At 30.8% G+C, this 26,141-nt stretch overlaps 2 protein-coding genes across 9 annotated transcripts in view; both read right to left on the bottom strand.

Annotated features, from left to right (window-relative positions):
• Positions 1–350: 350 nt before the first annotated feature.
• The window catches only part of LOC143064600 (uncharacterized), a 96,718-nt gene continuing 70,927 nt past the window's right edge, over positions 351–26,141 (bottom strand). For 7 of the 8 annotated variants that reach the window (XM_076237522.1, XM_076237526.1, XM_076237527.1 and 4 more), the window contains one exon: positions 351–3,118. In XM_076237522.1, coding sequence (XP_076093637.1) covers positions 2,996–3,118 — 123 coding nt within the window. In that variant the 3' untranslated portion in view covers positions 351–2,995. Of the gene's footprint in view, positions 3,119–6,565; positions 6,608–26,141 lie in introns of all 8 variants that reach the window. The other variant, XM_076237525.1, reaches the window with a different exon arrangement.
• Positions 19,794–22,241, bottom strand: LOC143064599 (uncharacterized). Its single transcript, XM_076237520.1, has one exon. It carries the CDS (start codon positions 21,760–21,762, stop codon positions 20,506–20,508), a length of 1,257 nt encoding a protein of 418 aa, XP_076093635.1. The 5' UTR covers positions 21,763–22,241; the 3' UTR covers positions 19,794–20,505.

Raw genomic sequence — 26,141 nt, 5'->3', positions numbered from 1 at the left:
ATAGACCACTTGTTCTTCAGAAATTGTATGCCGGATATCTTTGAGACGTTTTTACCAATTTGTTCCATTTATAGTAAAAACCCATATGCCATTTTGCCTTTCTTTAATGAAATTGTGCTTGAACTGAATAATTAAGTTCAACCACAGAGGTCATTAATAAACATCAGTAAAATTTTAATTTCCAACCACTATAACCTGCACTAACAAAACTTCTTATTTAAATAAATCCCTCAAATATACATGCCTTTTTACATTTCCAACCTATAAAACCTGCACTAATAAAACTTCTAATTCAAATAAAACCCTCAAATATACATGCCTTTTCACAAAGCTGATAAAATACAAAGATATAGAATGACAGATGACTTTATTGCAGAAAGATTAACCATAAAAAGCATTGTAGACAACAAATATAAATCTTTGGCTATAAGCAGACTGAATTTGTTCATAATTAAGGACTGGTTTATAAATATTTCAATAGTTCAATACTTGATAGAATATAGAATTTGTCATATGTGGGGTCCTAATCTGAATAAAAATAAAAACTTCTTTCAAAATTAAATTAGCCATTTCACACCAAAATTGGTGACAGTAGAATAATTATAATCAAATTGATAATTTTTTATTTACAATATTAAATTCAAAATAACAGAAACAGATTGGCTTATAATCATTCATTTTCTAGAATAAATGTTTAATTGTTAATAGTTGCATGAAATAACTTTTTTTAAATATAAAAATCATGACATGTTCAGTCTGCTTATTGTGTCTTGAGGATATCTTTAATGAAGAAATTTACTCTGTAATAAAAATTGACTGTAAATTAGTATAAAACAGTACAATTTTACATAGAACTGTTATCCTTTTCTATTTAATTAAATATACATTTTGATATGAACTTAAATGACATTCCATTTCTTGTGTATTAATTAAAAGTATTTTATAGTCCATATTTGACACATACATTATAACATAATAATAACTCCACTTCTAACATGGTTATACAGTAATGGAAGCAATCATAAAAAACATCACCTAAACAAGCAACAATGCAACAGAATTGAATAGTTGAAATTCTCTATACAGGTAAACAAATATTTTGGCTCGAAAACTGTATTAAAAATTCACATCAAAATAAAAAATTATAACTTTACTGGATAGGGCTTTTCAATTCAAATTTTCTCAAAACTTGTGTTTTAATCAGATTTAAGGGGTTTTATTTCACCTAAAGCACTTTACATATATATTTCAATAATTCAATGAAAACATGAAATTTACATTGACTACATAATATCATACAATAATCAAGAAAGCACTATTTTTGTAGTATTTGTATTATAAATTTTTTTGGTGGTTCATCGTTTGCAAATATATGCTTAAATTATGGTTTTTTTAACAATATCGACATAATACACATTATGCAGTAATTTTATGATTATGATACATCTTAAAAATGATATGATAGGAAAACTGCAATTAAAATGAGTTGTCTCCCTTGTCATAATAAATAAAATAGTGAACCCTAATCACATCAAGATTGAGACCAATAATATGCATTGTCAGGTCTAGAATACTAAAAAGTTGTGCACAGAAAAAAATGATAGTGCTGATATATATTAATGCCATTCCAAAACTTATAATATACTTTTGATTTATCCAGTGCAAAAATTTTCATCTTCTCTCAAGATACCATTTATAAGAATCTCATTCTAACACTGATATTTAACTTAAAATCTTTACAGTTTATAATAGTGTGTTAACAAACAATAACAAACTTAATTTTACTAAAAGTGGAATTGCCTTCATAAACAACCATTTAAAGTCTAACATTAGCCAATCAAACCAGGGTTATTTTCAAACAGGGAGGGGTTCCAGCCATATGATCCCATTCAAATAAATAGATCATATAAGAAATGGGGGGTTCCAACATTCAGAACCAATCCCCCCCACCCTGGATCTGCCACTGCAAATGATGGGACAAGCATGAAAAGGATGGCTGAAAATCCTTTTTGACATTTCCATACTTGTAACTGTGTAACAGCCTTTAATAGGTGTTTCACCTAACAGACAAATGAAGTTAATCTTATGCATTACACACTCTTTAATATTTAAGCTGTAAATTTTCATCCAAAATTAGAATTTAATGAGGCTTTCATGAAAGGGCAACATCACCTAGTACAAAGATAAATATTTTACAATTTCAGAACAGATAGTATTATAGATATTAAAACCTGGCAAGGAATTATACAATACAAATTGTGCAAGGGAGATAACTGTATCTGTTGTTCAAGATTTACTTATTAAGTCAGTGGTTCTAGTTGAAGGCTATGTAGTGATGATTACGTTGATTTAGTTTCATTATCAGGTTTAGATCATTTCTGTGTGACTTAAAATATTGTATAATGTGCAAATTTATGAAATTTCATTTTCAGTCTGATTTTTTCTTTTTTGTATGGTGCTGCAAAATATAACTTTTTCCCTACTTATTTAGGCTACATAATTTTCTATGAGTATACTGTGCTACATATATTTACTGGTGATAACTAGCTTTGTGTCAAGTATCAATATGGCAGCTTTTGGAAATTACAAAAAAATAACATCATTGAAACAAAGTTATGATTCAAGAGGTGGCTAGAGGATTAATGTACTTAATTAGTACTTCATATGAAAGAAAATTCAATTACTCCATATGAAATATTCATGATCAGAAATTCGAAAAATTCAATCACTACAAATTGATTTAAAAGGGTTTAAATCCTCTAGCCCCCCTTATTTTGATTATGTATGAAAAGGAAATTTAATAACTAGACTATTTTTTTTTCATTTAAAATTCTTTTGTTCTTAAATTACCCAGATGCTCACTCAAACTCAGTTTTAAATTTCCTCTCGAAACAATAGCACACAGATATATTTCTCTCCTATTTGTAATAGAAGGGGAATAACTCATGTATTAATTGAAATAAAAGAATGAAATTAAAAACAGAACAGTTTGTTTTCAAACAGAGGCTTCTGTTTTCTCACATTCTATTCCACTGTCTGGTCTTGATTTCCCAGAAGCAACTCCAGTATCTGTTCGAGGTTTTGCTGTTTCTTTAAATGTCAATTTCTGAGTATCAATCTGAAACAAAAATCAATAGTACATGTATCTACAAAAAAGGTTTGATATTATTTTTTTTTATATGAAGCACAATTTCCTGTGTTTTATCATTTAATTACCAACTAAAATTAGATTAAAATCAATTTACTCTATGATCTTTATCCTTTATTATATTTTCCAATAATTAAGAGCTAATAATAGTGTGTCCTTTTGACTTTGGTCTCAGTTAATCAGAATCCATAAATTTTACCAAATATTTATTTTAATTTATTATCTATATTGATATTTTTTGCCAAAATGCAAATTGATACACGTAAACAATAAATCTATCTGAAATTAGGACCAATTACATTAGTACATTTTTAATCAGTGTAATCCAACATATCCTAAAACAAAAGATTGTTTCCACTGCCTGCACTTCAATAGCAAATGAAATATTTTGTTTCAATTAATATACTTTGTTTTAACTTAAATTCCAAACATAAGTAAAATGATAGGTAACAGAAGAGAATTGACAATGACATCTAGTATGTTATCAAGATGGTAAACATGGAAATATACAATGTCAATTATTATATACAATTATGGTATATAATTATAATACATTTGTAGCAGGTACTTTTGAGTAACAGAAGTTCAAAATAAAACCTGGATCACCACTGAATCAATACTGTGAATTTGTATATATAACATGTTTTAATACCTCAGCTTATGCAGTTTAAGTTTTACTGTGAACTTAAATATAGAATGTTTTAATACCCCAACTTACAAATTATAAGTTTATTTTACTCCTTATATTTCTGTTCTTTTGTGATGGCAGTTTTTACAATGTCAATATGAAAACAAGAAATGAATTTCTCTGAATGTTAAATATTTCCCTTAATCTTCATTGACAGTGAAGATTATTTCAAGCAACCCCTATACAACCTACATGCTAAAACAACTGTGGAGAAACTGCTTACCTTATCCATGTTTTCCTGTGGCTATCAAAACTACTTTCTTTTGGTTAAGTCAATTACCCAGCTTTTTACATCAATTATACATTTGAGTTCGATTTTTTGTGTTTTAACATCACTTTTAAGGTGGCTAGGGAGTCTTAATTAAAATTAAAAACTTGTCAAAATGAAGTTTTTATCATAAATAAAAATATATCAAAAAGTATGGGTCACAGGACTTTTTTTCACACTACAGGTTGTGCAAAATTGTCAGATTTTGTATAGATTATGCATGGAAAATCAAATTTGTGTGATAAAAAGAAAACGTACTATCAGAACTTTAAGATAGAATGTGAGAAGATTGCTCTTATAACATGCTTTCAGATAAGAAAAAGAAAAAATAGGTCACTGAACTTGTTTTCTTGCTAGATATCAAAATAGGTAAATTCATAACACTTTCTATTATAAAAATTACTTTATCTGAGTTATCTCCCCTTATTTGGCAGTGTTGAAAAAAAGGTGTTTTTGAGAAATTACAGCTGTAATGATAAAACCCAAAATTTTCTATATTTATATCAAAAGTCTTTTAGATAAATTGCATACAACTCTCAAAATTTGCACACTTCATCAAATATCTAGACCAAAGTTGCCTGCTTCTTCAAAATCCAAGATGGAGGAAGACACTCGAGCCACCTTTTGGGCCATTTGAATAATTTCGTTGCAGCCAGTTTTTATTGGTGGAGGAAGCCAGAGTGCCTAGAAAGAACCATGACCTTTGATAGGAAAACTGACAATCATAGTTAATTAAGATTGGGAGTCGATTGCACCTGCACAAGCTACTGGGATTGAACTGGCAATCAATTATATATATTTAGGGGCCAGTTGAAGGACGCCTCCGGGTGCGGGAATTTCTCGCTACATTGAAGACCTGTTGGTGACCTTCTGCTGTTGTTTTTTCTATGGTCGGGTTGTTGTCTCTTTGGCACATTCCCCATTTCCATTCTCAATTTTATAAGTTTATACATATTCCCATAGCAACAATCAAAACTTACGTTCTGTCTAAGCCAATTGGCTAGATTTTCTATTTTACCACTTCAAATCAGTCTATGCTTGTTCCATCGACAGAAGGGGAATTCAAAAGAAGCTTTTCAAACCTATTTACAGAACTTACTTTATGATTTATTTCATTGGTTATCATGATCCAATAATTACATATAACACTCAATGACACTGGGACAAGAATCTTCCCCTTTTTTCTTACAACGAACAACGAAAATAATGTGTACACGAGTTTAAAGAAGTATGTGATGCTTACACTTGTACTTGCATAAAAACAACTACAAGACACTAGTTTGCAGTGCCCAGAAATCAGTATTACAAGGTTTTACTCTATTCTTACATAAATATGTGGATGAATGTTTATCCCAATCAAATATATATATAAACCCCCAAGCAATCATATATAAATGTTGATTAATGTATTTGTTTGACAAACTGGTTGTATAGATTCCTGTAATGAGTTAAATAATAAGCCATGTACATCTAGGCAGTATAAACAATCCAGACGAATGTGATGCTTTAGAACTTTAAACTTCTGGGGTTATTTTCACTCAGTACACTAACTTTTTTATGCTGGTTGACTTTAATCTAGCTATATCAAAAATAGCTTGATGTTTCATATAATCAATTATCATTTCTTAATTTTATTCACTTTCAGAACAATCTATACATGGTTAAATAATGGCTCTAAAAACTTGACTAGCCAATATTTGGTTTATAATGATCTATTGGTCTATAATGAACTATCAAATTGATAAAAATTCTATCTATGTTCAATATATACTTTGAAGAATCTAGCTTTACAACAATTGAAATTAATAGTGCTAAAATGTCTACATTTACCATTAAGTTTTTTTTTGTATTTCAAACCTTATTTTATCTTTCAGTGAACTTTAAGTACATTGGCAGAAAAATCTATTACACGCCTATTCTGTCCTGAAAATATTGGAATAATATCTTCTATTTCAAATTCAATAGAGTTAAAAAAAAAAATGTTGTAAATGAAATAATCAATCCAACATGTACTTTTTATCCAAATTAATACTAAAGTACTGTATATGAAATATGATGAAATAGATTAAACAAGCAAGAATTGTTGGAAATTGCTTAATTCTATGATAAAGCAGTTCTGTTTTGCATTCATATGTAAATAGAAACTAGTAACCAAGAAAAAGTATCATTGTCCATATCATCAGATGATTTCTTTTTCTCACCATTTTCATTTGTCATTCAGACAAGTGTTTACCCTGTGTGAAAGGAGGCGGAGAAAAACAATGTGATAATATGCGTCAACCAAAAGAATGAAAGATGAAGGAAAATAAGAAAAACTTCACCCAAAATAACCAATGTGAAAGGATATATTCCATTCCATGTGTATTAAAACAGGGGATACAATATCTACATGTGCATTAGGCATAAATCTGTGAAATTCTTATCAATCTATGTTTCCATAGCAACAAACAAAGAAACTTACTTCTAACTACCCCGGACGACCTGCTCGGGTTCCGACTCCTTCCTGTTAGTAAAAGTCAAATTATAATTAGTACAAAGATTAGTTACCAGTATATATTATCAGTCGACCATCCAAAATGTCATTGGAAAAAGTCAAGCAGTGTTCAAAGTTTAAATATTTTAAACAGATATTATGTTCTCCTGACAACACAAAGACAAAATGTCAACTCACTATTTTTTTCAAAAGTTTGGTACCTATAGAATTGTCAGATTTTTTTCTTTTTTTTTCTGATTTCTTTAAAAGAAAAAAATGTGACCAAGTATATTCAGTCTTGGTTAGCAAAGGTAATAATCAAAGGGAATTAATATGGGAACTTTTCCCCAAATAGCTGTTTTTGATCAAGTTCCATGCTTTCCATAATGATGGTGACACTTATTAAACAAACCAAAATTGTTTAAATGGATCACAAATGATTTTCCCCAAAAGTTTGGTAGCAGTTGTCACCTTTTGAGGATTTTCTAACAAGTTCTTTGAGAAGTTTTCTGTATGTCAATTGCATTATGTATAATATTTTATGGTTTAGGCAGTGGAGAAGGTTTATCAGCCCTGATTATGTAATGCTTGCAATCATGATTTTAAAAGGACCATGCATTTGTGATTTTCCCAGGGAAGTTTTGCAATTATCTACCCTTAACAGGCTTTCAAATTATTTGTTTCAATTGGTTAATATGATGTTTATTGTTTATTTTCTTCTTCAAAACAGATATTTTATTTCATCAGTCAAAACATTATACATCCTACAGTGTGATTGAGGTTTTATCTAAAGAGAACTTGTGATTTAAAGAGAACCTTCATTAATATTTTTAAACAATTTATTGTCAGACGAAAACTGTTATTTGGGTTATGTCGTTTACAACATTATGCCAATCAAAGCTCCAGGTACAAAGAAACTATTAGGCTTTTATTTGTCATAATGCATTAAAATGCATATTCTTATGTAGCTGATAACATAGTAATATAGAAACCTTTTGGAAGAAAATACTTGTATATAGACAAGAAAATGATTTTCTTATTTAAATTCTTGAAGGTTATTATGCTGATTTGAATGACATGGCTGTTAAATATAATGATTAAATCGATCAGAAAAAATAGATTTCTTTATTGTATTTGTAATATCCTTTTAAAATGTTTAAAGGGACCAATTACAATAAAAGCACATGATCTATAAATTACATTGAACTGAATATCCTTGTCATGGATCATGTAAAGCACATGTCAAATATGAGGAGTCAAACTTCAAAAATAATAATTTAAACCTTATTATGTTTTAATAAAAATTATTTTAAATTTCTTATACATGTTTGTAGTTACTAAAATTATTTCCAAACTACTGGATTTTATTTAAGATGTTGTGTCTAAAGATTATCTTTCCCTTGAAGTGCCTATATATATTATTTACACCCAAATAATTTAAAGAATTTATATCTTTTTAAAGTAATATAAATATTATTAGTATAAATAAATAAGGTAACTATGCATTGATATAAAACTTATTACCAGAATGGTGTTTGTATACTTTGAGGATTACATTATAGAATTTATTTTGGCTAAAAGCATGCAATACACACATTTGAATGAATTTAAATGCTCTCTTTAACTGTAATCTGTCAACATAAGAGATATGAGATATGTCTCACCTACTTTGCACCAATAAAACATTGAAATGAATGTTCCTGCATGAATATTAGGAGTGACTTTCCATTTATAAGATCTCCTAAAACTCACCAAATAACAAAATGTTAACAATGAACAACCAAATGTCATAATCAGTGGTGTATATATATACTAAAGAGTTATACATCTCCAATTTAAGTTTAAAAGATCCTTAACATACTTTTACGCTATTTATAAAAGCTGTACATACGTATTAGGAAATTATTATCATTATTTTTTTATTCACAACTACAGAGAGATCTAGACTTGGAGTTATGGAGAAGTCTCAGACCCCCTATCCCCCTTAAGGAGCTAAACATATGGTGAATCCAAAGAAGGTTAAACGTCCCGCTCCTATAGCTAACATTCCCTAGTTTGGACCCCCCCTCAATAAGGAGCTACATAAATCTATGTAAAAAGCTTGGACATTTTAAATGTTTCACTCTTAATGTTTGTAAGTGCTAAAATAATATGATTGCCAAACTCATATGTGAATGTAAAGTTATTGTGAACTATATTTCAGATAGACAGATTTATATGACCATATATATTCTATCTAGCATTAAAATTGCCTTTTTAGGAAACATTCAAAGTTGACTACTTGAGTATTTGAGCCTTTTTACACTTTTTTCATCTATACCTTCTTATTATTAATGTTTAAGAAAGGTTAAAGAAAGTAATATTATCTTGAGATGGTAAAAATATGACAAACACCAAGAAAAGCTAGCATGATAGGCAACTTTCTATAGTGCAATTAGTAATAATTGTAAGCCACAAAGATGGCTTAAAATAAAATTTAGTAGTTTGTCTTTAGATAAATATAGGATTAAAGGAATTAACAAAATGTAGTTTTACCCTATTGAGCATGTGAATTTAAAATGTGGTATTAAATTATAAGTGACAAAAAAAAAAGAATTAAAAAGTTGTAAAATGGTGAAAATTAAATTTTCAGAGAAAACATCACACCAAAAGAACAACTCATACAGATTATAAACTTGTAGAGTAGTGTCAGTCATCAATTTACTTAAATATAATAATATATTTCACAGAGATAAAAAAAAAAAAGAATGACTCTAAAGTTTAGCCATATAATTGACTCTTAAATATTACAAAAATACCATAAGAAAAGGTATTATTGTCAACAAGACAACTTATCCACAAATGACCAAACGACAGGGATAAAAACAAGTGTAATTTATTGATAAAACCTTTAAAAATAGCAAAATTGTACAAGTGGATAAATACTTGCTAGGAATAAATAGAAGCAAATGTCACCTTCTTTGTGGGTATCTTGTTATTGACATTACTGTTGTTTTATTTACTGAAACACCATGAGAAAAAATGTATGTGGAAAATCAAGATGAAGTTCTATTATTGCTTCATAACTAACACCATGTGATGTTAAGGCATTAGAAGTTAATTACACTTAATTATGACAATTTTCATTTATTTTCTATAAGGCCAAGTTGTTTTTAATCTGTATTAGACCCTTGCCAACCTTTGAGGTTAAATTGTTTTGTGTTCTTTATAATTATATATTAGGAAATTATGCATAATCAAGAATTTGTCCAAAGTAAAGGATGCCCCACTTGCACGATCATTTTCTATGCTCAGTGGACTGTGATATTGAGGTAAGAACTCTAATTTGGCATTAAAAAAAGAATGATCATATCATAGGGAACATGTGTACTAAGTTTCAACTTCATCAAAAACCATCTGACCAAAAACTTTAGCCTTAAGCGGGACATAATGCCCCTAGGTGGGGCATAAAAAACCAAGATAGACAAAAGAAAATGGTTTGTTTAGTCAACTCATTCTAGTTTGGTTAGCAATGATAAATCCTCAAGACACGATAAAATTATAAGGAGTAATACAAGTTATGGTATGATTTGAAATGAGACTAAATATCCATTTGTGACCAAAGGACTAAAACAAATTGTTCTTTTGGTGATTTCTCTCTAATATAATTGTCTGGCAGTGACTCTGAGCTATCAAAAAGTTTTTATAAAAAATTGAAATACATGCCTCTTGGTGAGTTCTTTGACCTGGCTTTTAAAGGAAAAAAATAGAAAATACTAATGATTTGAACCTCAGGTATGTGATAAATTGAGCAACAAACAAATCATCATCTTATAATCTGATTTCAGTGATTTTTTTGTTTATATACCTTTATGTCAAATTATGCCAAATTATAATGCAAGCTATATAATGAAATGCTAGTTTTGTTAGAGGGGTAATAAGTTCAGTCAGTACTATCCTGAGCTCTGATAGATATCATAATACTTACAAAATCTTTAACAAAATCTTTTAAATCCATGAATTGTTTGACATATACTTATAAACTTGAACTAAATATATAAAATACTGAGATATGGTATGATGGCAATGATACTTAACCAACAGATGTCTAGGTCCTTTTAAAAATTAATAAGATTATCAGTGTTAACAAAATTCCAGTATCACTCAAATATATTAATATAATGAATATAACTTAAATTTCATTAACTGCTAATGAGAGGGAGAAAAAAACCAGATCAATTAATTCTATTTGTGGTCCTATAGATTGAACAATACTTATTTGGTTCCATTTTAAAAGGAACTCTTACAGTGCTTATCCAGTGACCTTTGGGGTATCACAATAGCAATGGCCAAAACAGTTTACCAAATTGCAGTTAGATTTCTTCTCCAACTAACTGATCAACTGGTAAAATGTTTTAGCAGATTGCTCAAGTGAAATGTTGTTAGTATGAAGTGAGTGCTGTGAAATCAAAAGTAATACTTACCATCCAGATCCAGTTAGTTGATATCTTTGTCATTTGTTTCAAACACAAAAATGACTTACTATAGTATGAGTCAATGAAAAAGAAGGTCTAATTTTGACATGGAAACTTCTATCATAAATAGATTTTATAAATAAATAGTTCAAACCATTGTTTTGTAGATGTATATTTTATAGCTTTGTCTTCTAAGACAAAGTTATTGTGTAATTATGATTCGTATAATATTTTCTATACAAATTACTGATCTGCTGGCATTAAAGGGAAATAATTTTTATTGAGTTATTGTACACTAAAAAATTAATCAATGATACCTGGCTTCTGATTTTGCCTACAATTTTTTTCAAAATTTTAATCATCTTAAAAATAAATTTCATTGTTTCTTTTCAAAACAGAGGATAAAAGTTTAATAATCATAAAAGTAATGTTACAAACAAATTAAATGAGGAAAGTTGATATTTGTCAGACAAAAATTGTGACAACATTTTGCTGATTTTCAGTAATGTAAATTATTTCCCTTTAATGGTAGCAGATAAGTAATTGCTTTAGAAAAAAAAATCCAAATTACAATTATGCACTTACTTGTTGTTGGAAAACGGAGCTATTAATTATAGACTTACAAAACAATGTTTTCAACTATTTATTTATAAAATCTATTTATGATAGAAGTTTCCATGTCAAAATTAGACCTTCTTATTCAGTGACTCATATTATAGTAAGTCATTTTTGTGTTTGAAACATATGACAAAGATATCAACTAACTGGATCTGGATGGTAAGTATTACTTTTGATTTTACAGCACTCACTTCATACTAACAACATTTCACTTGAGCAATCTACTAAAATATTTTACCAGTTGATCAGTTAGTTGGAGAAGAAATCTAACTGCAATTTGGTAAACTGTTTGAGCCATTGCTATTGTGATACCCCAAAGGTCACTGGATAAGCACAGTAATTCTGAACAGAATCGTCAAGGAACCAAATTGGTAGAACTTTCAATTGTTGTGGATGTATAACTAGTTAGAGCAATGTTCATACAAATGGGGTCATAAAAGACTTATTAAACGTGATGAGCTTTGGCTTAGGTTGGAAGAAGAATTTCAGTTGTATTAACACAATTAGTATCTTAAATCAAATTTACAAAAAATAAGAATCTTGGTGGTATTAAATCTGTGTCATATTCACAAACTAATCGAATCTGAAGTCCTATTTACCAAATTTCTAACCTTAGTTGTATTTATAAAATTTCTAATCTTAATGGTATTTACAAAATTTCCAATCTTAGTCGTATTTACAAAATTTCTAATCTTAGACGTATTTACAAAATTTCTAATCTTAGTCGTATTTTCAAAATTTCTTATCATCTTAGTTATATATACAAAATTTATCTTTCATCACCTCTCTAGTTTGGTTGCTTTAAATGAAAGTGTTAATGCCATTAACCGGAAAGGAAACTATGTAAATTAACACCTTATCTTTCTCCCTCTCAGAAGTTAGCCTCAACCTTAGAAAGCCAAAATATAACAACCATGCCTGTTAGTCATAATTCGCAAGCTCTGACTTACGATCTTATGGAATAGAGGTTGGTCGTATTGAACTTTGAGACTTCCCTAAAGTTTGACCACTACCCAATGATTTCATTGACCACCTAGACCATTGTGTTTGTTGTCTTGATCGACAATGTCTACAGTTTAAACTATGACGTTCACCTGTTACTGGCGAGGGAAGTTCATCCATACTGCCTTTGGGATAGGGCCAAATTTTCATTGGAATTTTTAAGGATCCTCCGCCTGCATGATGAGCCACATTATCTAGTGATCCCACTTTTGCTGATGTATTCCATTCTAGAGAATTGTCCACAATTTGTACGTTTCCTCCTCCTGCACGATGTGTTACATTGCCTAGAGAATCTATTTTTGGATGTGCTTGCCATCTGGGAGTTTCGTTAACAATCTGAATATTTCCTCCACCTGGTTTGTATGTTTTTGCGATCTCCAATGATCCAATCTTTGGTCTGGCATCCCAATGCGGTGTCTCACTAATGATATGTTTATCACCACCACCAGGGACATGATGGACATTGTCCATAGAGCCGACTTTTGGATTTCCCTGCCACTGAAGGCGTTCACCTCTTACTGTCACATTACCTCCTCCGGGCGTATGGTAAACATTGTCTAATGATCCTATGCGTGGTGAGACCTCCCAGTTTAATCGCTCATTTACTATATTTATATCATTAGTTTTGGGTTTATAGCCAGCATTTTCTAAGGATCCAACTTTTGCATGTGTTTCCCACTTCAACTTTTCGCTGACAATTTTGACATCACCACCTTTAGGACTATAACTTGCATTTTTAGCATCTACTTTAGAATTTGGTTTCCATTTAAGTTTTTCGTTGTGTATTTGAACATTTCCACCAGGAGGCTGAAAATGCCGATTATCCAAAGATCCAACTTTTGATTGTGCATTCCACTGAATTCTCTCTGTTGGAATAATAACTTGTCCCCCACCAGGTTCATGAGTGACATTATTTAACGAACCTACTTTTGCACCAGCTTGCCATTCTAGGCGATCACTGAGAATTTTTACGTCTCCTCCACCAGGACTATGATGAACATTGTCAAAAGATCCAACCTTTGGTTTGGCATAATACTTTTTATTTTTGACCATGGCATATGTTCCCTCTTCATTATGTTGTAAGTGTTCCCATCCATTTCTTGCATTTGTAAAATTTAATCTATCTTGATATATTTTGGGAAATTTAATTGCACTAATGTCTTTTGTTCCATCACTATGGTAACTCTGAGGTCGTTTTAATTGTAGATGACGGTCATCCAAGGAACCTACTTTGGCCTGTGAATTCCATTTTAGTTTCTGGTTAATAATTTGCTTATTCCCTCCGCCTGGTCGGTACTGCACATTATCCAAAGAATTGACCTTTGATCGACCTTCAAAACCAAGGTCAATGGATGGCAGTTTTTGGTAATATGGGCTGTTGTCAACTTTCATGGCCATATTTCTAAAAGGCCTATATATTTTCTAATTCATTTACTCTTTTTTATTCAAAAAGAAAAACGTTCAGTTCAATCTCTCACCTTCCTACCTTCACCTTAGTTCAAGAATTTACCCGTCAATATCCAATCACTGGTCAATATCCACAGTCACCAGTTCCACAGAAATGTGTCTAAATACTTCAACACAATAAAGCTTTAAATTTGCATCAATCTGTTTAACAAAAAATCCAAAGGACAATGTCAAAATAGGAGACAATCTCACAAAAAATTCAAGTTCTGTTTTTCTGTTGTCAGGGCCAAAATGACGAAGAAATCCAATCCCAAAGAGAAAAATGGTATCACACAATATAACACTATCGTTAGAATAATGACAAGTTTTCTTTCAATTTCTATCTTTTTGTATCAAGTTGATTAATGACCAGAAACATTTAAACAATTGATAATTCTTCCGAGTCACTGGTTTAAATTTAAATTCCTTTAACACAAAATATGTACTATTGAATTTGAATTTCCTTTCAATTTGTGGTTGTTAAGAATATCGTCAATGATCAAATGCTTCCTTGGGTGCCAATTTAAACTGTGACGTACAGGTAATCCAGTTAAATGCTAATCAACACATTAAACAATTATACATTTTCTATTTCATTTATATGCTCTACAATAGCTACCGATACAAGCTAATAATATAAGTAGATAAAAAATGGAGGTCTATTTCAACTGATGATTTAAAGATCCTTTTTCATGAAACCTTAATCTATTTGTTCAAATTTGTTTAAATCTTTCCTGAAGCAATACATATGACAAAATTAAATATCCCTGTATTAGGAACAGAAATATTTTCCAATCTAAAATAAGTAACAGAAATCAGAATTCATACTTTAAAAAGGATCAATGTGCTCACTTTTTAAATGGATATTTTGTTCACTACTTTCATTTCAAATATATGAAAATTTTTAAAATTCTTTAATTACATATTTAAAATACAATTTATATAGAATACAACATATGCAAAAGTGATCAACATCCAAATCAAATATTAATTTCCTTTCAGCAAGGTAGATAGCTTTTTTCACAGGGTCTAGAATAAACATAATTTGCAAGTTAAGTAAAATATTAAAATTAATATATTTTACATTTATAATGTGATATAGTCAGATCATTACATATGCATGTGATAACAGTAGGGAGACTAAAATATAATCATTGACCTTATTCCAGGTGTTTATCAAGTCTAATCGATTCAATAGTCTCAATGTGTTTTTTAATTTTTCAAGAGGGGAAGGAGGGAATAGCAGAACTAACAAAAAATGATAACTTAACTTATAATTAAATATTTTTTAAGGAAGGGAGTTACAGGGCTTTGAGAACTTAAATATGGCCTTGTAAAACCATTTTATAAAGTTCTACTCATATTGGAGAATGTCATAATACTTCATTTAAATATTAGTACAAACTTTTTATTGGCCAATTAAACCAATTAGTGGCTCATAATCAATAGTTAAACTTATGATGTAATATGAAAAAGTTTCACAAGTGTTGTTTGTATGCAATATTTAATACTGAATCACAGCCTAGCTTCAAAGATGACTACTCTTAAGTAAATATTTTAATTTCATATTTTAAAACCTTTTAGGTAGGTAACAGAAGTGCAAAAAGTTTAATTCAAATATTTATTTTTCAACAAAAAGGCCGAGCTGTACAACTGCTTATATTTAAAGTCTATTGAACATCTTCAGTACAAAATAGGTGAAATGAGGCATGTTATGTTATATTTTCTCCTATCAAGGGGAATAATCAGTGATTATGATTATAATATTCCTTGGAACCTCTGGCTCTACCAATGATATACTCATCTTAAGAATCCTCTAAAACTTCTCCTTGAACAAGTACAAACCATACAAGTATGTAAAGATTGTGTATTGATATCTTTTTACATTTAATCCAGTATAAAGAATATATACACAGCTACTGAACTAGACACATCTCCATATTAATCTAGAAGTCTATATTGTATAAAATGTCATCACTTATTGACTGTTAAATGTGAAGAACATTACTTAAGGAGACATTGGGAATTGAATTATTTACTGACTTATAAACACCATTAATCAAAGTATTAAACTGAACACATTTGGGGGGTGGGGGTAGGCAACAAATTATTAAACTGAACACATTTGGGGGGTGGGGGTAGGCAACAAATTATTAAACTGAACACATTTGGGGGGTGGGGGTAGGCAACAAATTATTAAACTGAACACATTTTGGGGGGGGGGGGGTGTAGGCAACATATTTTTTTTAAAAGTTCCCATCATATTGTATCCCCTTACCAAAATAAAATCCTGTTTCAGTGGCAGATCCAGAATAAATTAATCAACTGTATGAAACGCTTTATCATAATCAGTGAACTCTCTTCGAGAGGAAAAAAGACCCGAAAGATACCAAAGGGGTGTTCAAACTAATGAGTCAAAAACAAACTGACGTCACAGCAAAAAACGAAAAACAACCGAAAAGACAAACAGCAGTATACAAAACACAACATTTATATAAAGCTAAAGATTGTGCAACACGAAATCCATCAAAGTACTTTTGAAAATAACCATTCTATCTACATCAAAACATTTGGTATTTTTACATTGAATGTTTTGCATCTTAGTTGACTTTTTGACTCCCTTTTGTTGGGTATATTGATTAAATGACCTGAGTTCCATATCAAATAAAAACAACTTTAAAAACAATGGCCCACATCCAGTAAATTAAAATTCCAATAAATCCTTAACAACATTTAACTTCTCTCTATGTTAATTTAACTAGCAAATATTTGTTTACTTTTCATGTTAAATATAATTCTTATTTTAATTCATATCTTAAAAAAATAATAAAAGGTAGACCAAGATCAATTTTCTAAAAATATCAATAAAACTTTGGTACTTTCAATATTTTGAAACAGTACTAATAGAAAACTCCTTAAAGTTTAAAAATTGAAACTGCTGAAATCAATTCCTATTCAATATTCATTTTACAAAAAATATACAAGTATATTGTTTATTTTTCTATCTGACTTTTGGCAAATAAATAGTTTTTTTAGTTTGTTTTCTGTACTTCAATTGTATGGCCCAGCCACAAGGTGGTTGACGCCATATAGTTTACCCTTATCCATCACTCTGTCATTCTGTCAATCAGCAACAACCTGTTATACAGACTTTTTACCAAACAACTTTTATATTGAGTTGATATTTGTGTATTTGAGTCCACTATGATGAGTTACAGTTCAACTTCAAGCTCTGCTGATTTGTGGTAATATTACATACTTTGGACTTTGAAAATTTAGTGAAAATAATATAACAGTTAGGCCTAAATTAATATATTGTTTGTTTCCCCATTCCCAACCCTGCCAAACCAGGTGTTGGTAGGTAGGTAGGGAAATAATTTTATTTTTTCCAAAAAGTTGGAACAATATTGGTCGTTCCAGCAAGCCTGAAATTCAGAAATGAATAAAATAATATTTGGCTTAGTTTTGACAATAAAATTTTGTGAGTCCGACCCTTTTTGCAGGGTCGGTCAGGATTGGGGAAACAAACTTTATTTTATTTTAGGCCTTATAGACTTTTTTTCTAAATGCCTTCACATATTGAGTTGATTTTCAGAATGTGAGCAATATTGTGTAACAAATCCAACGGTGTAATCCATATTTTATCTATTGAAAATGAGCTTAAGTTCTTAGGTTTAAGTGTTATCCTGAACATTTTCATACAAAAGCAGTTATCAGACAGAATTTTGCCATTCAATTTGTAAAGAAAATGTACTAAGGAAAACAACCAAAGATAGTCATAAATGAGGCAAAATAAAAAAAACTAATTAATTTTCAGGCTTTCCTCTTTTTCATTATCTGATGTGTCTTGAGCTGCCATGATAATATATAATTTGGACTTTGGGGTATGAATGCGAAAAATTGAGATTACTATAACCCAAAGACCAACTGATATAGATGTAAACAATCACAAGACATCGTACAACATTCAACGAGTAAAAACCAGTACCATATATTAAACTATAAATGGCCTAAAGTCATGACCCATGAAAGACCGTTTGACTGCTTTCACATATCATGCTTTTCTATTCAATGGAACTGTTGTACTTTCTATCTTTGAATTCTTAAACTCCGAAAGAACAAAAGCAGAGTTCATGTGTGGAAAATAAAAAAAATTGGCAGCTCTGAATGTTCTTTTGTTACACAATAAAAAGATAAATATAGATTAATTTGCATGAAAACTACTTTTAAAATTTGGTAAAAGTAAAACAATGTTGACCTAGGAGATAAAATTCCACTTTCTTATATTCTTTTGTAGTATTAAACATTAGAATAAAAGACCTGGTATCAAATCTCTTTTGATATTTTTTGGTTTCAGGCCAAGTTTGGAGTTTTTACAGCTTTAAAATCAGGATTAATCTGGTTTTTGAGTGTGCTAATTTAATAATTTAAATAAACATGATTAAACTACTGTGGAATTAGGAGTTTCTTACCCTATATTATGAATTGATTTTGTAATCTATCATAGTGCTTGATAATTCTTGGCCAACTGTTTTTAAAAAAGATGAATTTATTCCACAATATCAATGTGTATTTATAAACAGGTCCTAAGCACAGAGTGTAACACTAAAATAATATGCTTTGGATAAATCAAGGATTTGTATATTCTATACACATTCTTGGATATTCATTATTAGATCAATTTTACTAGAAAACTAAATATTTCAAATTAGGAAAACTAGAGAAAAACCCTTTTGGGCCAGGTGAGCTAAAAAGGAGATGAACAATATTGTTCTAATCATCCACCTACCAAGGCCATAATTTTAACTGTTTTTACAAGCAACAACTTGAGATGCGTGGATCTATTATATTAACATTTTCATAAATATCTTACATGGATTCAATTTCAAAGGGACATAACTCCCATTAAAATAGATAGCAGTTGTTGATTTAAAAACTGTTGGTAATGCAAATGTTGAAATTAAAATAGCAATACTTTCATATGTAACTTATGCAATTATTCAGTCAATGAACCATAACTGAAGGTACATGGCTAAACTATCTCCATGGAAACAAGATATGCCATTGCTTATACAACAGCCTACCAAATACCATTGAGGTATCATAAGTTCTTCCCCATTTAAACAAACCTTAACACATATAAGTTGTTCCCCTTGTAAACTATGAAAAAGTTTCAAAGTCAATGAAACATGATGAGGGGATGGAGTTATATAATCCCCATGGAAATGAGACTTGCAAATGCCAATACATTTGCATACCAAATATCATTGACTTAATCAACATGAATGGTTCTCCGTAAACTGATCTAATCACAACCAATCACAAGCATTAGACCTTGACTGAGGAGGCGGGGGTAAAGACACATTGATTGTCAAAATGCACATCTGAGGCAGAAAAATTGGTACTGCATGTTATTAACCCTCCTATTGCTGAAAACATAAAATGTTTTTCCGCATAAAATGGTCCAAATTTTTTCGCAGTAAATGAGCTTGCACATCATTTTAGTCTAGCAACGCCCCTGACTTTATAGAGTATTAGGCAATTTTGGTAACAGGAATCAAGTGAGATCAAATCCTTGTTTTAATTCAAATGCAGAGTTGACATTTTTAAAGACCTTGCCAAACAAGATTATAGTTTCCAAAGATGACAATAATCCATAAATAACACTGCACAAATATATAAGCCTAGCAAACAAATTATAAACATAAATATTTTATTCATAATCTGACAAGAATAATGGTATCAAAATAGTACAAATAAATAAACTGTTGACACAGAGATATGTCTCATCTGTCTGCAGAAAATCACCAAGTCAATTTTGGTGTTATCAATAAACCAATATGTAGTCATACCCCAAATCTTCTTATACTCATACCAAAATTGTTACAGACCCAACACTTAATTTGACAATAAAATAGAATTGAACAATTAGTCATAATAATAATATTTTGGGGATTTATATTGACATTTACCAATAATTGCATTAAATACATAGTTATAAAATTAAAAGTGAATCCTAATGTAGGTTTGGGAAACCCCCATACTCAGTAAGTAACATGACTGTAACCAAATTCATCTTTTGTATTTAAAAAACAAGTACAGCCTACAGGTCAATGAAGTGTGAACTGTAGGATCACAGTGACCTATTTGTTTAAAAGTCAATATACCATCCTACATAAATTGTTTAACCAGGATTTTTCTAGTAGGCAATTTACCATTTGAGAACTGAACTTTAAAATGAAACTTAATAAAGTCAATTAAGTAAATAAACTTTAATATAAAATGATAACGACAGTGGCTTACTTTCTGTAAGACATACACCATATAATGGCAATACCTTATGGTAATCTTAGTCCACAACATACAAAATGAGATCAAACTTTGAAGAAATGTTTCAAAACAAACAATCTAATATTCTGAAAATCTTGATGTTTGTCGTGAATCGGTTTCTAACATTTGCCTTATTCTTTCCTCTATGACCTTATCCTCATCGTATGTTGGGTCATACGGGTCATCATAGGGATACTTTGTTTTCCAGATTTGTTTGATTTTTGATTCCCTCTTCCATTTAAGTTTCTGTTGATAGATTTTATTGTTATTTGTTCTAGGAGTATAGTCTATGTTTTCCAAAGTGTGCACCTTGGGTCCAGTACTATTTTTCCAGTCAGTTTCAAAATGTGGAACTTGGAATTCTCCTTTATGCTGCTTGTAATGGTAATTATGTGACTGTATTTTTGGTAGAGCTTTCCATTTTGGTTTCATATCTATAATGGTAACCTCCCCACCAGCAGGATTATGGAAGATTTTTTCCAAGGAGTCTACCTTTGCTTCTGCTTTCCAGTTTGTTGGGAACTGCATTTTAATATGAGTTTTTCCGCCTCGTGGCTTATAGTTTATATTGTCTAGGGAACCAACCATTGCTTCTGCCTCCAAAGTACGAGCTGATGGAATCTCATGCACTACTGAAGGGGTGTTATAATGATAACTTCCGAATGAAACACTGTCACCTTTGGCACCATAATGAGGCTTTGAACTTAGTTGCAAACTGTAAGGGTCGGAGTGAGAGGTCCTTGCACTCCCTATATCAGAATTTGGATAGCTCTTGCTTTTCCTGTCAAATGAATCAATTTTTGGCTCTGCATGCCATTTCACCTTAAATGTAGGAATTTTCCTATTTCCTCCAGCTGGAGCATGATCAAAGTTTGCAAAAGTTCCTACTTTGGACTTGACCTCTCCATATCCTCTCTTATCACTAAGGGGAGGTAAATATGGCTCATGGAATTCACGGTTAAATGACCTCTCGATGTAACTCCCCTTCTTAGAGAATTTCCATGCAGGTTTTAAGTATTTATATTTGATTTCCCCGTCAGGACCAATGTATTGTAACTCTTTCTCTCTGATCCTTTGAAGTTCTGGGTTTTCAGGAGCACACACTGTATGAATTGGTTTTTGCTCCACTACAACATATCGTCCATTTTTCTTCTGCTGAACAGACATAACTGGATATTTTCCACGGAAAGCTGTACGATTTGGGACATATAGTACTGTTGGTTTGTACATCCCTTCATCCTTGTTTGAAGTAAGATTTGAAAAATATTTGTTCTTTGCTTCTGCAACGGGAGAAAGTGTATCATATCTTGGTGAATCCTCATAATGTTCAGTCATGGTGAAAAGTCGGAGAATTATAACTCAATAGTCTATCATCAAAATCAAGACAAGTCTTGTATTAACTAAGAATACTCCATATTTCTTTTAAATCCTTGATATTCAAAACTTCCCAGTTTTTCACTAACAGCTCAAATTATGTAATTAAACGTTTCAATATAGCATGTTAAAATTTAAATTTTCCACACAGTCACTTGTTAAATTTAAATCATTTGATCTGTTTTAATGCAGTAAATCAAGTTCATGCTTATAAGATAAAAGTTAATACTCTTTATAAAGTAGCTGAAACTGATTGATTTATCCCACGTGTCAAAAGGCAATACTACAGGTGAACCGAATATATTAGTCCAGGTAGATACCAACACACTTCCATGTAATTTAATCAGACTTTCACTTTGGACACTTATTGTTTGTAACAATCCATTGGATAAATACCTTTCAATACCTACCGATTTTCCTTTATTCGATTTTCCTTTATTCGTTAACAAGATACTGTTTATATTATAATGTCAATTTGAATCAGAGTTATTCACTAATCAAAGTTGTTAATGTTTTCCCCACATTATCAAATAATTGTCAAAATTAAAAATCCAATTTAATTAGCATTAAAATTCTAAATTGCTGTATTTATTGATTGAAGTAAATTGTGAATCAACAATTCTACTGGTACTTAAATAGTTAAAATTGACCAATTACAATTTTAAAATTGTCAATTTTTTTTTTTTTATGATTCAAAAGCATGAATGAATTGATAGATGAATGTTCAATACTAACTATCCAGTGAATTAAGAATCTTGTGTAGTCAATAGTCTCCAAGTAATTTATTTTTACTGTTTTTTTCTTAAATTACTTCACACCTTTGAAGTAGCCTATACATACTAAGCTATTAACCACAGGATATCATATGATTCAATGACATATTTTGTTGCAAAATCTTTACAACTCATTTCATTTTTCATCTGAAATTTTGCAATATACAAATAGAAATATATCTTACATCAAATTTAAGCTTAAAGTTATTGTCATACTTCTCATGGGAACTTGTTAGGAAAAGCAAATTATGTTAATCAAGAACAGGTGATTGAGATCTAATATATTCAGAATAAAAGCAAACATCCTTGATATTTTAAACACAAAATTAATATCAAAACCAAGTCTTTCCCTACTAACATATGCATCATTGGAACAAAAAACCACTGCTCAATCATATGATCTATTAATAAGCCCCACAAAACTATATTTGTATTTTAACCTATATCTTTCATGTATTTTATTCAGGTTAATTTTAATCCTATTGCATGTAATCTCAAAAATTTAATTCCATCACACATATAATGTTGGTTAATTGGTTATAGAAAGCCGATTTTAAAAATAAAGTTGAAGTAATATGTGCTTAGTCTAATTATAGTTTTGTACTTGTCTGATCTGTCTGTGCCTCTAAAAACTAAGATGCATACTCTTAACATGGTGATTTATTGCTTGGTTATTGATAACCCTTTCATAACTGATTCCCATGGGAGTTGGAAACTTAACTGTCCACTGCTGAAGAATATATGGTATAAGTGTCTATTTATCATTGTTCCACTGCTGAAGAATATATGGTATAAGTGTCTATTTATCACTGTTCCACTGCTGAAGAATATATGGTATAAGTGTCTATTTATCATTGTTCCACTGCTGAAGAATATATGGTATAAGTGTCTATTTATCATTGTTCCACTGCTGAAGAATATATGGTATAAGTGTCTATTTATCATTGTTCCACTGCTGAAGAATATATGGTATAAGTGTCTATTTATCACTGTTTGTGTTGTTAAGTTGCTGTACACATTAAATATTCATCAAATCTTGTTTGAATAAGTTGATTACCTACAAGACTAAGATATACAAGAAATGAATTCCATTTTACTCATTCCAGATCCTATATCTAACAACACTTATATATCAGACATCCTCATCTCATCTTAAGATACTTGTTTTTAGACATATTTTCCCAAAAGGACATTAGCCAAGAGTGTGGGCAGTATATGGTTTCCACCTTTATAGCCTTTTCTAAGCTAAAACAGATTCCTTATAATTTGTTAAGTGCTTATTTTCCTAGATTTCATGGGTGGCCTAGGGTAAGAATACTCAATATAGGAATTGTACATTCTTCTACAGACTATTACATATCATTTTTAAACAAGAGTGCACACGCTGAAATGTCTCGCCTTCTATACTAATCATTGATATTATGTTGATAGTCCTAAGTATAAAGCTTAGTTTTATTACAACTGTCTCATAAACTTAACATTAACCAAGATAACTAAACAAAGACCAATGAACCATGAAAATGAGGTCAAGGTCAGATGAACCATGCCAGGCAGACATGTACAGCTAACAATGCTTCTATACAACATATATAGTTGACCCATTACTTATAGTTTAAGAAAAATAGACCAAAACACAAAAACTTAACACTGTGCAATGAACCGTGAAAATGAGGTCACCGTCAAATAAAACCTGCGCGACTGACATAAACATCATAAAATATTTCCATACACCAAATATAGTTGACCTATGGCATACAGTATTAGATAAAAAGACCAAAACTCAAAAACTTAACTTTGACCACTGAACCATGAAAATGAGGTCAAGGTCAGATGACATCTGCCCGCTAGACATGAACACCTTACCATCATTCCATACAACAAATATAGTAGACCTATTGCATATAGTATGAGAAAAACAGACCAAAACACAAAAATTTAACTATAACCACTGAACCATGAAAATGAGGTCAAGGTCAGATGACACCTGCCAGTTGGAGATGTACACCTTACAGTCCTTCCATACACCGAATATACTAGCCCTATTGCTTATAGTATCTGAGATATGGACTTGACCACCAAAACTTAACCTTGATCACTGATCCATGAAATGAGGTAGAGGTCAAGTGAAAACTGTCTGACAGACAGGAGGACCTTGCAAGGTTGCACATACCAAATATAGTTATCCTATTACTTAAAATAAGAGAGAATTCAACATTACAAAAAATTTGAACTTTTTTTTCAAGTGGTCACTGAACCATGAAAATGAGGTCAAGGACATTGGACATGTGACTGACGGAAACTTCATAACATGAAGCATCTATATACAAAGTATGAAGCATCCAGGTCTTCCACCTTCTGAAATATAAAGCTTTTAAGAAGTGAGCTAACACGGCCGCCGCCGCCGGATCACTATCCCTATGTCGAGCTTTCTGCAACAAAAGTTGCAGGCTCGACAAAAACCAAGACAGTCCTCTATCCACAAAATGAGTTCTGATGAAAATAAATGAGTCCTCAGCATAATCTTCATGTATCTCAACTCTTTCATGTTAAAACTAACATTTTATATAACTATATTCATAGATATAAGAAACAAGAGTGCACACGCTGAAATGTCTCGCCTTCTATACTAATCATTGATATTATGTTGATAGTCCTAAGTATAAAGCTTAGCTTTATAACAATTGTCACATAAACTTAACATTAACCAAGATAACTAAACATAGACCAATGAACCTTGAAAATGAGGTCAAGGTCAGATGAACCATGCCAGACAGACATGTACAGCTAACAATGCTTCTATACAACATATATAGTTGACCGATTACTTACAGTTTAAGAAAAATAGACCAAAACACAAAACCTTAACACTGTGCAATGAACCATGAAAATGAGGTCACGGTCAAATAAAACCTGTGCGACTAACATAAAGATCATAAAATATTTCCATACACCAAATACAGTTGACCTATGGCATATAGTATTAGATAAAAAGACCAAAACTCAAAAACTTAACTTTGACCACTGAACCATGAAAATGAGGTCAAGGTCACATGACATCTGCCCGTTAGACATGTACACCTTACAATCGTTCAATACAACAAATATAGTAGACCTATTGCATATAGTATGAGAAAAACAGACCAAAACACAAAAATTTAACTTTGACCACTGAACCATGAAAATGAGGTCAAGGTCACATGACATCTGCCCGATAGACATGTACACCTTACAATCGTTCCATACAACAAATATAGTAGACCTACTGCATATAGTATGAGAAAAACAGACCAAAACGCAAAAATTTAACTATAACCACTGAACCATGAAAATGAGGTCAAGGTCAGATGACACCTGCCAGTTGGAGATGTACACCTTACAGTCCTTCCATACACTGAATATACTAGCCCTATTGCTTATAGTATCTGAGATATGGACTTGACCACCAAAACTTAACCTTGTTCACTGATCCATGAAATGAGGTCAAGTCAAGTGAAAACTGTCTGACAGACATGAGGACCTTGCAAGGTACGCACATATCAAATATAGTTATCCTATTACTTATAATAA

The sequence above is a fragment of the Mytilus galloprovincialis genome, chromosome 2 (assembly GCF_965363235.1).
Source record: "Mytilus galloprovincialis chromosome 2, xbMytGall1.hap1.1, whole genome shotgun sequence".
Taxonomy (NCBI): domain Eukaryota; kingdom Metazoa; phylum Mollusca; class Bivalvia; order Mytilida; family Mytilidae; genus Mytilus; species Mytilus galloprovincialis.
Note: the sequence above shows the minus strand (reverse complement) of the source record. Positions and strands in the feature narration are given on the sequence as shown.

Coding starts and splice junctions, on each gene's coding strand:
- LOC143064599 (XM_076237520.1), bottom strand. CDS start 21,762: ATGACTGAACATTATGAGGATTCACCAAGATATGATACACTTTCTCCC.